At 38.7% G+C, this 13,595-nt stretch overlaps 1 protein-coding gene across 1 annotated transcript in view; it reads right to left on the bottom strand.

Annotated features, from left to right (window-relative positions):
• The window catches only part of TOX (thymocyte selection associated high mobility group box), a 297,352-nt gene that overhangs the window by 41,716 nt on the left and 242,041 nt on the right, over positions 1 to 13,595 (bottom strand). Inside the window, exon 4 of the mRNA XM_029222730.1 lies at positions 5,705 to 5,986. Within this exon, the coding sequence (XP_029078563.1) occupies positions 5,705 to 5,986 (282 nt within the window). The remainder of the gene's footprint in view (positions 1 to 5,704; positions 5,987 to 13,595) is intronic.

Here is a 13,595-nt window from a genome sequence, read left to right as displayed (position 1 = left end):
ACCAGACATTTGGTACCAATGTTGCTTGATTTCACTTCATGTTTATAGAAACCTGTCTGCTTATCATTTTTATTTTATTCCAGGAATCTTCTAGCCTTCAGAACGGTGGTAAATAACAAGTACTTTTCTAAAGGCTTATTTAATTGTTGCTCTAGTGACACCCTATTTTTTTTGAGAAAAAAATCCCTTCTCTTTCTGTCCAGTATGGTAATGTACATGCAGTGATGAACTAGCAAATTCTAAGAAACTCTTAAAAGCAAAAAAAAAAGTAAGCAAAAGCAGGAACCCGGAGAAGTAGGCAGAGTACTGGAGCCAGCTTTCACCTTGAAGACAGCTGCTGAACCTGGTGAAACTGAGTCAAAGTCACAGCAGATAGAAGACAAAGCCCATGGCTGACCGAAAAAAGTGGGATGTTTAACGGGAGGCTTCCTATTAAAAGTCAGGACACAAAAGAATTAGACTTTCAGCGCAGGGTGAAATAAAATGATCTCCCTTGCACGTTCCCTCCCGAGACCTGCAAGGACGATTCTGAATGAGAGGGGAGGAATATCTTTTGTGATAATTCACAAACAGAAGCCAGCTTTTGTAAGGATTTATACCCTGAATGCATACTACTCGAGTGGTCTGGAAAACTTTAAGCCCAAAGCGGTTCTAGATTGTAATGGTCCAAGACGCTTGGGATGCTTGGCAGAAGCACACACAAATCATCCTTAGCGGAGTCCACTTTCCAACCAGGTCTAACAGAATTCTTATAAAGTTCTAATGAGTATCAGCTGCTGTTCCAAAAGCAAAAAAGCAAAATGAAACAAGGCAGTAAAACCAAGAGCAACAATAAACCATAGAACCAGACCCCAAAAGGCGTCACGTATTGGAATTAGCTTAAAGAACAAAAGAGATTAAATCTACGGATAAAGAGGAAGCAACTAAAAAAAACAAACAAAAAAAGTCCAAACAGATTTGAGAAAGAACCAAATAAAACTAGAAATATAAAATAATTGAAATTAAAACCTCAGTATATCAGCTTTAATTTCAGATTTGATATAGCTGAAAATTGAATTACAAACGGGGAAATTGATATAAATAAATTAATCAGAATGTAATACACAGCAAGAAGGAAACAGAAAATATGAAAGAAAAGAGTCATGGAGGACAGGATGAGAAAGTCTAGCATTTATCTTATCAGAATTACAGAATGAGAAAGGAGCAACAATAGGGTAGAGGAAATTTCTGGAAAACACCCAGAACTGATGAAAAACAGAAATATTTAAATTTGGGATAAATTTAAAGGAACCCACATACTACACAGTGATGCTGCAGGACACCGAAGGCAAGAGACGATCTTAAAACTAGTCAGAGAATAGAGGCAGATTACTTAACGAGACAGCGAGGCAGCAGAATTCTCAAAAGCAATAATGAAAATCAGGATTCAATGGAGTAATATATTATCTTCAAAATTATAATAGAGAATCACTGTCAATCTAAAATTCTTTTCCTAGTGGAAGTACTTTTTAAGGTAATCGTGTTCCCAATAGATCCTCACGAGAGAAAAATTTAAAGGCATAGGGAAAATGACGTCAGATGACAAACTTTACATGTGAATAAATCTAAAGAAAAAAGACTATAAAGACAATAAAAATAGTATTTCATGGAGTTCATAAAATTACATTTAATTTAAATTTAAGATAAATTATAATTTAAATTATAATTAAGATAAACAACAGCAATAACTGCTCCAGTATAAATTGAAAGGAGGGTGTTTGGAGTTAAAGTAATTTAAGAAGGGTAAAGATATTGATCAATGTTAGACTTTCACGCATTTGTGTGTCAGGAGTAGTTACTAAACAAAGAGAGAGATTATAAAATTTCCAGTCTTAAAATGGGAAATTTTGGAATGAGAAAAGTAAGAACATTCTTAAGGAAGGTAAGAAAGAGAAAAGAAACATAGACACGTGTGGGACAAATAGAAAGCAACATATCAATACTGAAATGAGAAATAAACCCAAATATTTTAGTATTTATATGAATGTAAATGAAGTCAGTTTCATTTGAAAGTAAAAATTTAACTATATACCACTGACAAGAGACACATATAAAACTTAAGAAGACTTTTAGCAGAGAAGCTGAAAGTAAAAGGATGGAAAAACATATCTTGTGATTCTTAGCCCATAATTTCCTTAAAGGGAAAGCTGTGCTAAAAATACAGTTGTAATGCCAGTGTCTTTAAGTGTCTTAAAGTGTCTGTTATATTACACATATTGGATTACAGGCTTAGAACCACAAGCTACCCGAGTTTGTATTTCTTTGATGTTTGACTGCATGTCTAGTTTATGACTTCAGGCTGTCAACACAGCTCCAGAGCCATCAGAACCGTAAGGAGTGTTTATAAGGTGATAATTTATTTTACTGATGTATTTACAATATTTCTCTCTGTCAAAACAAAGTTATTTCATTTACTTGTTCAATTCGATAAACTGGAGTTAATATGCAATTGCTTAAGAGAGCACGAAGTGTTAAGAGGGAAGGTTTAAAGCCTTCTTTTTCAGGTGTGAGACTAAATATTCCTTTTCTAGATCTCGTTGGAAATGATTTAAATGATCCTTTTGACTTAACGCTACTTCACATTTAACTGGAGCTGCTGCAGTACAACAGTGCACATAAATCCTGCTCATACATAAAGGAAAATTCCGGTTTAATCATTAGCTGTGATGAAGAATGCCTGAGCATTTTCATCAGAGGAATTTTTTTAGCCGTTTAATAAACTTAAGTTGAATAAATGGGCAGGAGAATTTTGTACTGGAGAGAAGGTGAAGGACAGCACGTAGAGCTGGAATGGGAGGATGGATTTTGAGATGGAAAATGCACTTAAACTCAACATAAATTTGAGAATATTTGTGTAGACAAAAAGCCATTTTAATGAGGGCATTCTTGGGAAATCCACCCCTAGGCCTTCACACACAGCTTATTCAAGACTATACGACCATGGAATATAAATTCCACTATACAATGCTTAGGTGATCATTAATAATAAGCTATACATTACTTTGAGATATGGATGTTAAGTGATTGGGTAGGATACTCACTGGCAAAGTTTCATGCTAGCCTGGAAACTCATAACATACAAATTCACACCTCAGCAAAATTGTAAGATATGGACCTTATGTATCAGTAGAAAATGGCAGAACCTGTCAATATGAATCCTATGAATTTCTGGTTTCTACTCAGTCTGCTACTCATATAAATTGAAGAGTGTGGAAAATGCTATTGTAAGTCAGAATAATCCTGCATAAAATTTACTGTCAGAAGATGCTAATTTTGCATTAATTTCCTGAAATGTCAGCAGTGAATACTGATAAAGATATAATCCAGATGCACCAATTGATCTTTACTATGAGTAGAACATTAATTTTTCCCCTTGCAATATAGTACTTAACATCTGTGTTTAGAAATTTAACTTGAATTATCCACGTATAATTTGATATCTAAATCACTGGCCACAAACAGATTCCTGGTGCTCACACTTAGATCCAGGTGCTCATTAGCTGGAGACACCGTTAGAATAATATAGATTTTCTTAAAAATTTATTTTGCCCTCTAAGTGATCTGCCAAAGGTCAGGCTTCTCCTAGCCCAATACATTATTTATGTAATATCAATTAGTCTCCTCCCTCCTTTTTACTTTCCCTCTTGAGAGGCTGGCTCACTGACAGGGGGAGACTGTGCAGGTAGAGGGGCGCTGATATCTAGCTGTGCAGCTGTCCTGAAATGTACCTGGGATTTGTTTTCATCAGGGACGGTGGACAGCAGACATGGAAATGAAAGTTTACACTCACACGAACCTAGGAACAGGAGGCCCGGCATGGCGTGCAGGGTTGTCAGGAGGCAGAGACGGGAGAGGGCAGAGCGTGCCCAGAGCCTTTACTGGGGTTTTTGTGGGAAGGAAGGGGCGAGGCAGGGTAGGTATACTGAGTAAGCTCAGGACTGGAATGTTTGAACAGTTTCAGTGGGCTTGGCTCTAGAGGTGGTCCCTAGTTATCCATGCCTAGCCCTGGGGGGAAACTCTGCGGGGACGTGGTGTGTGAGAGTTTGATAAAGGGGATGACTGGGGTGTGGGCTCTGGATTGGTTGGTGTGTTTATCAAAGATGCGCTCCCAGGGGAGTCATTCACTACCTCTAGGAATTAGCTTCCCTGGTAGAGTTTCCAGGGTCAAGGGCCTACACGCCAGAGCTTCAAGAATACTGAAAATAATGAAATAGAGCCAATAGAGCAGCCTTGCCTTTGTCATCAGGCTAAATAAATCTATGTGTCACTATCTGGGTTGTTAAAAGATTAGTGTAGCTAGCTAATGTTAAGTCAACCACGTAGATCAGAATCCCACGGTATTGCCGTTTGTCTCCCCAAAACAAAATTCTCACAAAGTGAAAAGAAAACGAAGGGCTGACACAAGTGACAATTCATTAGTGACATTAAACAAAGAGGAGGAATATGAAGTGTGCATGTAGCCACCAGTGTTTTTCACAGTAACCAGGCAGGGGTCCTTCTCACTGGGACAAATTTGGAAGATGCCTGACTGATAACCAAGGCAATAAACAGATGATTTCGACGTTCTTGACTGAGAGTGTACTTGGTTATGATGCAGTCATTTGAAAAGGCTGCCTTGACTACTTTAAAGAACTAACTACCTTTTGTAGCTAATTTTCCAAAATAAGGACAATTACGACCCATCTTTTTATACAGATAACTTAAGGTGATGCAGATAGACAGACAGACAACCATACTGGCCTGGGGTTAACAAGAGATACGTAATGAAACACCTAGGCTCCTTCTTCTGCAAGGGAGTCATCTAATATCTCTGGCCCTTCTTTTCTTCATCCTAAATATGAATTTTTTAATAAATAAATAAATAAATTTATTTATTTTTTGGCTGTGTTGGGTCTTCGTTGCTGCACGCGGGCTTTCTCTAGTTGAGGTGAGCGGGGTCTACTCTTTGTTGCGGTGCGCAGGCTTCTCACTGCGGTGGCTTCTTTCTGTTGCGGAGCACGGGCTCTAGGCACATGGGCTGCAGTAGTTGTGGCACGCGGGCTCAGTCGTTGTGGCTTGTGGGCTCTAGAGCACATGCTCAGTAGTTGTGGCACATAGGCTTAGTTGCTCCACGGCATGTGGGATCTTCCCGGACCAGGGCTTGAACCCGTGTCCCCTGCATTGGCAGGCGGATTCTTAACCACTGCGCCACCAGGGAAGTCCCCTAAATATGAAATGTTTGGATAAGATGATCTCAAAGGATTCCTCTAACCACAACACACACACACACACACACACACACAGCGCCATCATTATATCCCTGGGATGTTGCCTTCTTAAAATAAAGTGGTTAAATTGAAAGATATTTTGGAATGAATGGTGAATTAAGCTTGATTTTGGACACCGAGTCCTACAAGATTATTTATTTTCCCTTACTCACTATGCAGACCCTATACTGTGCGGGTGCAACCTATTTTTATGTTTAATACATTTGCACTGAGAGGATTTGTTAGGAACTTAAAAATGCAATTGGACAAGCAGGTGATTTAATCCATTCGGTCCCCCACCAACGTTTCTCATTTGGACGATATAACTTGCATCCGCCATAGGTCAAGGGAAGTGCCCGTCAATAGTTTTTTCAGGCAGCAAGCCTTTCCTATTGGTCCCCAGAATAACCTCGTCATACCTTAGAGGTATCATCGCCTTCATCCTCATGCACTGAGCTGGACGGTGAAGGAGTTGCAGACTTGCTTCCGGGAGGAGACGGCGAGTTGTGGGGGACACTGCTTCCCCCCATGTTCAATCCAAGCTGAGCACTTAGCTGTGATTGGTTGATGGTGGTGAGCTGGCCATGCTGCATCATGGCTGGCTGCTGCCTGAGCTCTGCAGGCTGACCCCTTGGTCTCATGGCTGCCATCTGAGGATGGGAGCTATACTGACCTCCTTCTGGGCTCCGTATATCTTGCATCTGTAAAAAAAAATGCAGAGGAATAATTTTTCACAAAACTTGTTTCTGGAAAAAATTTTTTAAATTCCTTAGGCTTTAAAAGTCCGTTAGGATGTCCTGCTAAACTATACACATTTCCACCCCGTCCCTCAGAGTAGGATAATCCTAACAGCATATATCACCCCGAATTTGAGAATTCAGTCAACATCACTCAAGACCTGGTTGATTATACTTACAGTCCTTCTTTACACTGTAATGAAATGCAAACATATAGCATTACCAGCTATTTATGGTGTAAGTTTCAAAATACTGATGCTTATTAGAGTGTCAATATTATATAATTATTAGTGATTACAGCATTCACAGTAATTCATGAAACTCTATTTCTTTGATTCTCATCATTTAAAAAAGGTTTTGAAAGTTAAGCATACTATGGTTCTCAGTTTACTTCTATATAGGCTAGTACTGGCCAAATGATCTACGAACTTCCGACTCAGAACATTTACAGGCTGGTATTAACCAATTGATCAATTGACTATTGAAATGATTTGACTACACAGTCCGATTTGAAAGTAAAGCTCTAAAGTTGCAAGGTCACCATATTAATCCATTATGCTATCTGGGTCACTGCTTTTTAGCCTTAATGAGACTCACTCTTACAATTCAAGCAGTGAATTTTATCTCTGCAAGAATTAGAATTAAAAGCATTGGAGGATGAAGCTCTTAACATGTCTAGAGGTCAAATGTGTTGTCAGAAGAGTGTGGTGGATTTCACTTAATGTTTCTCTGGCATATTTTCAAACTTAAAATAATGGGGACTATTCTGTGGTGCTTACAGAAGCAGCTCAGTTTTGTTCACTCTGAAGGGCATTGGGGAGTTCATGCAGGTAGAGGGTTTATAAAACAAGAGAGAGAAAAAGAGAAACAAATGGAAAAAAGGAGGGCAGTGAAGAGATATATGTTAACGTTACATTTGGGAATGGAAAAAGTAAAACGAATGTTACCTTTCTCTATTTCATTAAAAAAAAAACCCCATATAGTGTCAGATATTACCACCATGACATGGAAATAATGAAAAGGTCAATTAAATAACTTAGTCATAGGAATTTTTTTCTTTTGGTAATAAAATCATTTTCTACCAATGCTCTCTAGTCATTTTACCAACCTAGTTAGACCTCCCTGAAACTGGAGTGGTGACTGAAGAGGTGTCTGCCTGTGTTCTCTGTATTAGGTTTACTGTCTCCACCATAAGGCATCTTATTAGTCAATACCTTTTGACCTTTCCAAGTCTTGCTACTGCTTCATCTTCAGACTCAGTTCTAGGAATCGTAGACTCTGGCTCTCCTGGGTGAAGGGTTAGTCTGGCTCTATGGCTTTGTACCCATTGATCGCCTGGTTTAAATCAACCTTTTTCCCATAATTTAAACCACGTTCCAATCCTTCAAAAGTAGCTCATAGCTCTCCTTTTTATGAAACCCCTCAGTAAGCAGGTATCACTATTCAGTGATACATGTGAGCGCTGCAGAGGCTCTAGTGACACGTTCTCAATCTACAGAAGAGGAGACTGAGGGGCTGTGAATGTCTGTTGAATAAATATATAAATGGATGACTAAAACCCAGAGATCTTAAATGACTTCCCCGAACCACACAGTTGGAGTTCAACCCTACATCCCTCAATTCCAGTCTTTGCTCCTTCCTACTGTGTTAAAGCAGCTGACACAGTATTTTGTGTATCCCAAAGAGCGAGTTATAGTTAACTAAAGACAGCCAAGAACACCCATCCAGCACTGCCTACCCAAATCCATGGTTCTCATCTAGTCCATTCATGTTGCCTCCACTCACATTTACTAAAATAGTTTTTGTTCCTGCTTAACTGTTCCTATAACTTCCATAATCTGACCTTCCTTGTGAGATAATACTAGCTTTCACAGTTATCCATAAAGTTGTGCTACTGAGTCTTTTCCAGGCCCGTACTCTAAGGCCCTGAGGTCCTATTGTGTTCTTCCTTAGACCCTTAGCATGTAGAACTGGGCTCTCATTGTGGGCACAGAGTAATGGGTGCCCGTAAAGGGCACTGTCCTATACAGGGCAGCTCCCTCTCCCAGCCCTGCACCAAGTAAAGCACTCACACTCATATTCAAACATATCTGTTTGTAGAGGACACATTTTTAGAGCCCTGCGAATCAAAAATGTTTACTAACAAAATCATACTTTAAATTATCTTCCCAAACATATGTATGTAGCTAATTGATATCGTTATTTCTCTGTCACATAAATCCCAGGTTACAAGCATGAACAGTTGTAACCTATCGGGAGCCCACTTCTCACCCTTTCAGAAATATTGTGGTTTCCACGTGACATTGCAGAAGATGACCTCTAAATTGACTTACACACAGAATTTCCAGATTTACGACTACAAATTTCACTTTAGAGCACCTATCTCTTCCTCCATTTTGTAATCCTTTTTATTGTTTTCTCATGCTAATTAGTGTGGTGGGTAGATCTCTGAGAACTAACATTGTATTTCCACCTTTGTTATATTAGTAGAAGGAGGTGGGCATGGTGGAAGGGGGTAGGGAATCAGTCTGGGTCGGGACCACAGAGTACTCAACAGGGTACCACTGTTTCAACAGACTCATCATTAGTTCAAAATACGGTGTCACCAATGGTGTTAGGCCAGCAGACAGCAGCTTTAACACTGAACCAAAGAATAATTTTCCTTTGTGGAGGGTGGCAAGCACAAATCAGAGAGCATACTCATCTCTTTAGGCCTCAGATGCACTTAGAAATAGATCTTAACACCCTTGGTGACATTTCTGAATTAGGAGGAGTTTTTCCATTTCACCTTGCTTTGACAGAAGTCCGTTTACTATTTATCACTGCCTAATGTATAATATGGGGCAAAGTAAACTGGAGGGACTCTGATTACTGAAAACTAAGAATAATTAGTCAGCTCATGAAGGTAAGCAAATGCTCTGATTACTGGTTTCCTTCTAGGAAGATAGTGACTAACTACAGGTCTTAATGTGAAATACGAAACTTCAACTTGCAAAATATTATTTCCTGTTACTCTCCAGTATTTTCAATTTACCGTGAATAATTCACTTAAGTCATGCTTAATCTCAACTGCTGTTCTGATTCCTCCCAGCTCCTTCACTGACTTTATTCTTCTTACAACTTTCCACCCCTAAATGATTCCCTAACATTCTGTTTTTGAGTCGCATTTCTTCATCCAGCTAAGGTGCATCGTGATTTTGTTAATGGGGAACGTTCTAAATGAAAATGTACAATTCCGGCCCAAACTCCAGGTCTACCTCTGCTAGATGTCACTACTTGGACATCACCCCTGCTGGAAAACCGAATAATGTCTTCTTTCTCAAAACTATTTTGTACTCTGTGTCCAATTTCTTTCGATGATACCTTCATCCTCCCTGTCACTTCTACTCAAAATGTTCTAGTAATTTTGGGTTCATTCCTTTTCTATCAAACTCTTGTGAGTTCCACTGAGTCTGCTCTACAATACCTGTTCCATCTTCCCTTCGTCTCACTCACACACCATTCACGTATTTCAGGCCTTCATTTCATCTTCACTTGCAATAGCTACTTAACTAAAAAGAATATCTTCACATCCACCCCAAAGAGTACTGTAAAATTAATCTTCACGAGCCAGACTCAAAACCTTCCCAGTGATATCTGCCTACCAAATTGAATCCAAACTGCTTAGCATGCCATTCAAGATTCCAAATGAACTTTATTCCTTCTAAGTGTCCTTCACACACTTGATTGTCCAACCAAACCCAACTAATTGCTTTCCTTTGCCTCTCTCTCCCTTGAACACGTGTCTTTCTCTATGCTGCTCTTTCAGCATTCACTTTCTGAGCATTTGCTGTTTGAACTTTTGAAAAACAGTTACAAAAAAATACTTTGCTCAGTGATTTCTGGTTTGCACAGAACTTTTACCTACTGGGCCTCATAATTCCCCTTTGAGGTAGTCCTATAGAAATGGCTGTTTTGTACAAGTTTATTGAGAATGGTAGAGGATAAATGGTCTCAGATCTCTCTACCAACAAAGATTAAAGTAGAAATAAGTTTATTTTACATATTTGTGATCTTTTCACAATTCCACGACACCATTACCATATTCACATATCCAAACCCTGAATATACTGGGTTGGCCAAAAAGTGCCTACGGTTTTTAAGTAAAAATAAAAGACACATTTTTCATTTTCGCCAAGAACTTCATTGAACGACGTATTCACCCTTTTATTCCACTACCTTCTGCCATTTTCCAGGCAACTTCATAATTCCATCGTCCCAAAACATTTTATCTTTTTGAGCAAAGAACTGTTCCAGGTGCCTTTTTTTTTTTAACATCTTTATTGGAGTATAATTGCTTTACAATGGGGTGTTAGTTGCTGCTTTATAACAAAGTGAATCAGCTATATGTATACATATATCCCCATGTCCCCTCCTTCTTGCGTCTCCCTCCCACCCTCCCTAGCCCACCGCTCTAGATGGTCACAAAGCACCCAGCTGATCTCCCTGTGCTATGCAGCGCTTCCCACTAGCTATCTATTTTACATTTGGTAGTGTATATACGTCCATGCCACTCTCACTTCGTCCCAGCTTATCCTTCCCCCTCCCCGTGTCATCAAGTCCGTTCTCTACGTCTGCATCTTTATTCCTGTCCTGCCTCTAAGTTCCTCAGAACTTTTTTTTTTTTAGATTCCATATATATGTGTTAGAATATGGTATTTGTTTTTCTCTTTCTGACCTTCTTCACTCTGTATGACAGACTCGAGGTCCATCCACCTCACTACAAATAACTCAATTTCGTTTCTTTTTATGGCTGAGTAGTATTACATTGTATTTATGTGGCACATCTCCTTTATCCATTCATCTGTCGATGGACACTTAGGTTGCTTCCATGTGCTGGCTATCGTAAATAGAGCTGCAGTGAACATTGTGGTACATGACTCTTTTTGAATTATGGTTTTCTCAGGGTATATGCCCAGTAGTGGGATTGCTGGGTCGTATGGTAGTTCTATCTTTAGTTTTTTAAGGAACCTCCATACTGTTCTCCATAGTGGCTGTATCAATTTACATTCCCACCAGCAAGAGGGTTCCCTTTTCTCCACACCCTCTCCAGCATTTATTCTTTGCAGATTTTTTGATGATGGTCATTCTGACCGGTGTGATACCTCATTGTAGTTTTGATTTGCTTTTCTCTAATGATTAGTGATGTTGAGCATCCTTTCTTGTGTTTGTTGGCATTCTGTATATCTTCTTTGGAGAAATGTCTATTTAGATCTTCTGCCCATTTTTGGATTGGGTTGTTTGTTTTTTGATATTGAGCTGCATGATCTGCTTGTATATTTTGGAGATTAATCCTTTGTCAGTTGCTTCATTTGCAAATATTTTCTCCCATTCTGAGGGTTGTCTTTTCGTCTTGTTTATGGTTTCCTTTGCTGTGCAAAAGCTTTGAAGTTTCATTAGGTCCCATTTGTTTCTTTTTGTTTTTATTTCCATTTCTCTAGGAGGTGGGTCAAAAAGGATCTTGCTGTGATTTATGTCATAGAGTGTTCTGCCTATATTTTCCTCTAAGAGTTTTATAGTGTCTGGCCTTACATTTAGGTCTTTAATCCATTTTGAGTTTATATTTGTGTATGGTGTTAGGGAATGTTCGAATTTCATTCTTTCACATGTAGCTGTCCACTTTTCCCAGAACCACTTACTGAAGAGACTGTCTTTTCTCCATTGTATATTCTTGTCTCCTTTATCAAAGATAAGGTGACCATATGTGCGTGGGTTTATCTCTGGGCTTTCTATCCTGTTCCATTGATCTATATTTCTGTTGTTGTGCCAGTACCATACCGTCTTGATGCCTGTAGCTTTGTAGTATAGTCTGAAGTCAGGGAGCCTGATTCCTTCAGCTCTGTTTTTCTTTCTCAAGATTGCTTTGGCTATTTGCAGTCTTTTGTGTTTCCACAGAAATTGTGAAATTTTTTGCTCTAGTTCCGTGAAAAATGCCATTGGTAGTTTGATAGGGATTGCACTGAATATGTAGATTGCTTTGGGTAGTATAGTCATTTTCACAATGTTGATTCTTCCAATCCAAGAACATGGTATATCTCTCCCTCTATTTGTATCATCTTTAATTTCTTTCATCAGTGTCTTATAGTTTTCTGCATACAGGTCTTTTGTCTCCTTAGGTAGGTTTATTCCTAGGTATTTTATTCTTTTTGTTGCAGTGGTAAATGGGAGTGTTTCCTGAATTTCTCTTTCAGATTTTTCATCATTAGTGTATAGGAATGAAAGAGATTTCTGTGCATTAATTTTGTATCCTGCTACTTTACCAAATTCATTGATTAGCTCTGGTAGTTTTCTGGTAGCATCTTTAGGATTCTCTATGTATAGTATCATGTCATCTGCAAACAGTGACAGCTTTACTTCTTCTTTTCCCATTTGGATTCCTTTTCTTTCTTTTTCGCCTCTGATTGCTGCGGCTAAAACTTCCAAAACCGTTTTGAATAACAGTGGTGAGAGTGGGCAACTCTGACTTGTTCCTGATCTTAGTGGAAATGGTTTCAGTTTTTCAACATTGAGAAAGATGTTGGCCTTGGTTTGTCATATATGGCCTTTATTATGTTGAGGTAGGTTCCCTCTATGCCTACTTTCGGGAGAGTCTTTATCATAAATGAGTGTTGAACTTTGTCGAAAGCTTTATCTGCACCTATTGAGATTATCATATGGTTTTTATCCTTCAATTTGTTAATATGGTGTATCACTTTGATTGATTTGTGTAGACTGAAGAATCCTTGCATTCCTGGGACAAATCCCACTTGATCATGGTGTATGATCCTTTTAATGTGCTGCTGGATTCTGTTTGCTAGTATTTTGTTGAGGATTTTTGCATCTATGTTCATCAGTGATATTGGCCTATAGTTTTCTTTTTTTGTGACATCTTTGTCTGGTTTTAGTATCAGGGTGATGGTGGCCTCGTAGAATGAGTTTGGGAGTGTTCCTCCGTCTGCTATATTTTGGAAGAGTTTGAGAAGGATAGGTGTTAGCTCTTCTCTAAATGTTTGATAGAATTTGCCTGTGAAGCAATCTGGTCCTGGGCTTTTGTTTGTTGGAAGATTTTTAATCACAGTTTCAGTTTCAGTGCTTGTGATTGATCTGTTTATATTTTCTATGTCTTCCTGGTTCAGTCTCAGAAGTTTGTGCTTTTCTAAGAATTTTTCCATTTCTTCCAGGTTGTCCATTTTATTGGCATATACTTGCTTGTAGTAATCTCTCATGATCGTTTGTATTTCTGCAGTATCAGTTGCTACTTCTCCTTTTTCATTTCTAATTCCCTTGATTTGAGTCTTCTTGTCCCTTTTTTCCTTGACGAGTCTGGCTAATGGTTTATCTGTTTTGTTTATCTTCTCAAAGAACCAGCTTTTAGTTTTATTGATCTTTGCTGCTGTTTCCTTCATTTCTTTTTCATTTATTTCTGATCTGATCTTTATGATTTCTTTCCCTCTGCTAACTTTGGGGTTTTTTTGTTCTTTCTCTAACTGCTTTAGGTGTAAGGTTATGTTGTTTATTTGAGAGTTTTCTTGTTTCTTGTGGTAGGCTTGTATAG

This window comes from Monodon monoceros, unplaced genomic scaffold (genome assembly GCF_005190385.1).
Source record: "Monodon monoceros isolate NGI ecotype Baffin Bay Population unplaced genomic scaffold, NGI_Narwhal_1 Super_Scaffold_14, whole genome shotgun sequence".
Lineage (NCBI taxonomy): Eukaryota > Metazoa > Chordata > Mammalia > Artiodactyla > Monodontidae > Monodon > Monodon monoceros.
The sequence above is the reverse complement of the archived record's forward strand: the minus strand, read 5'-3'. Positions and strand labels throughout refer to the sequence as shown.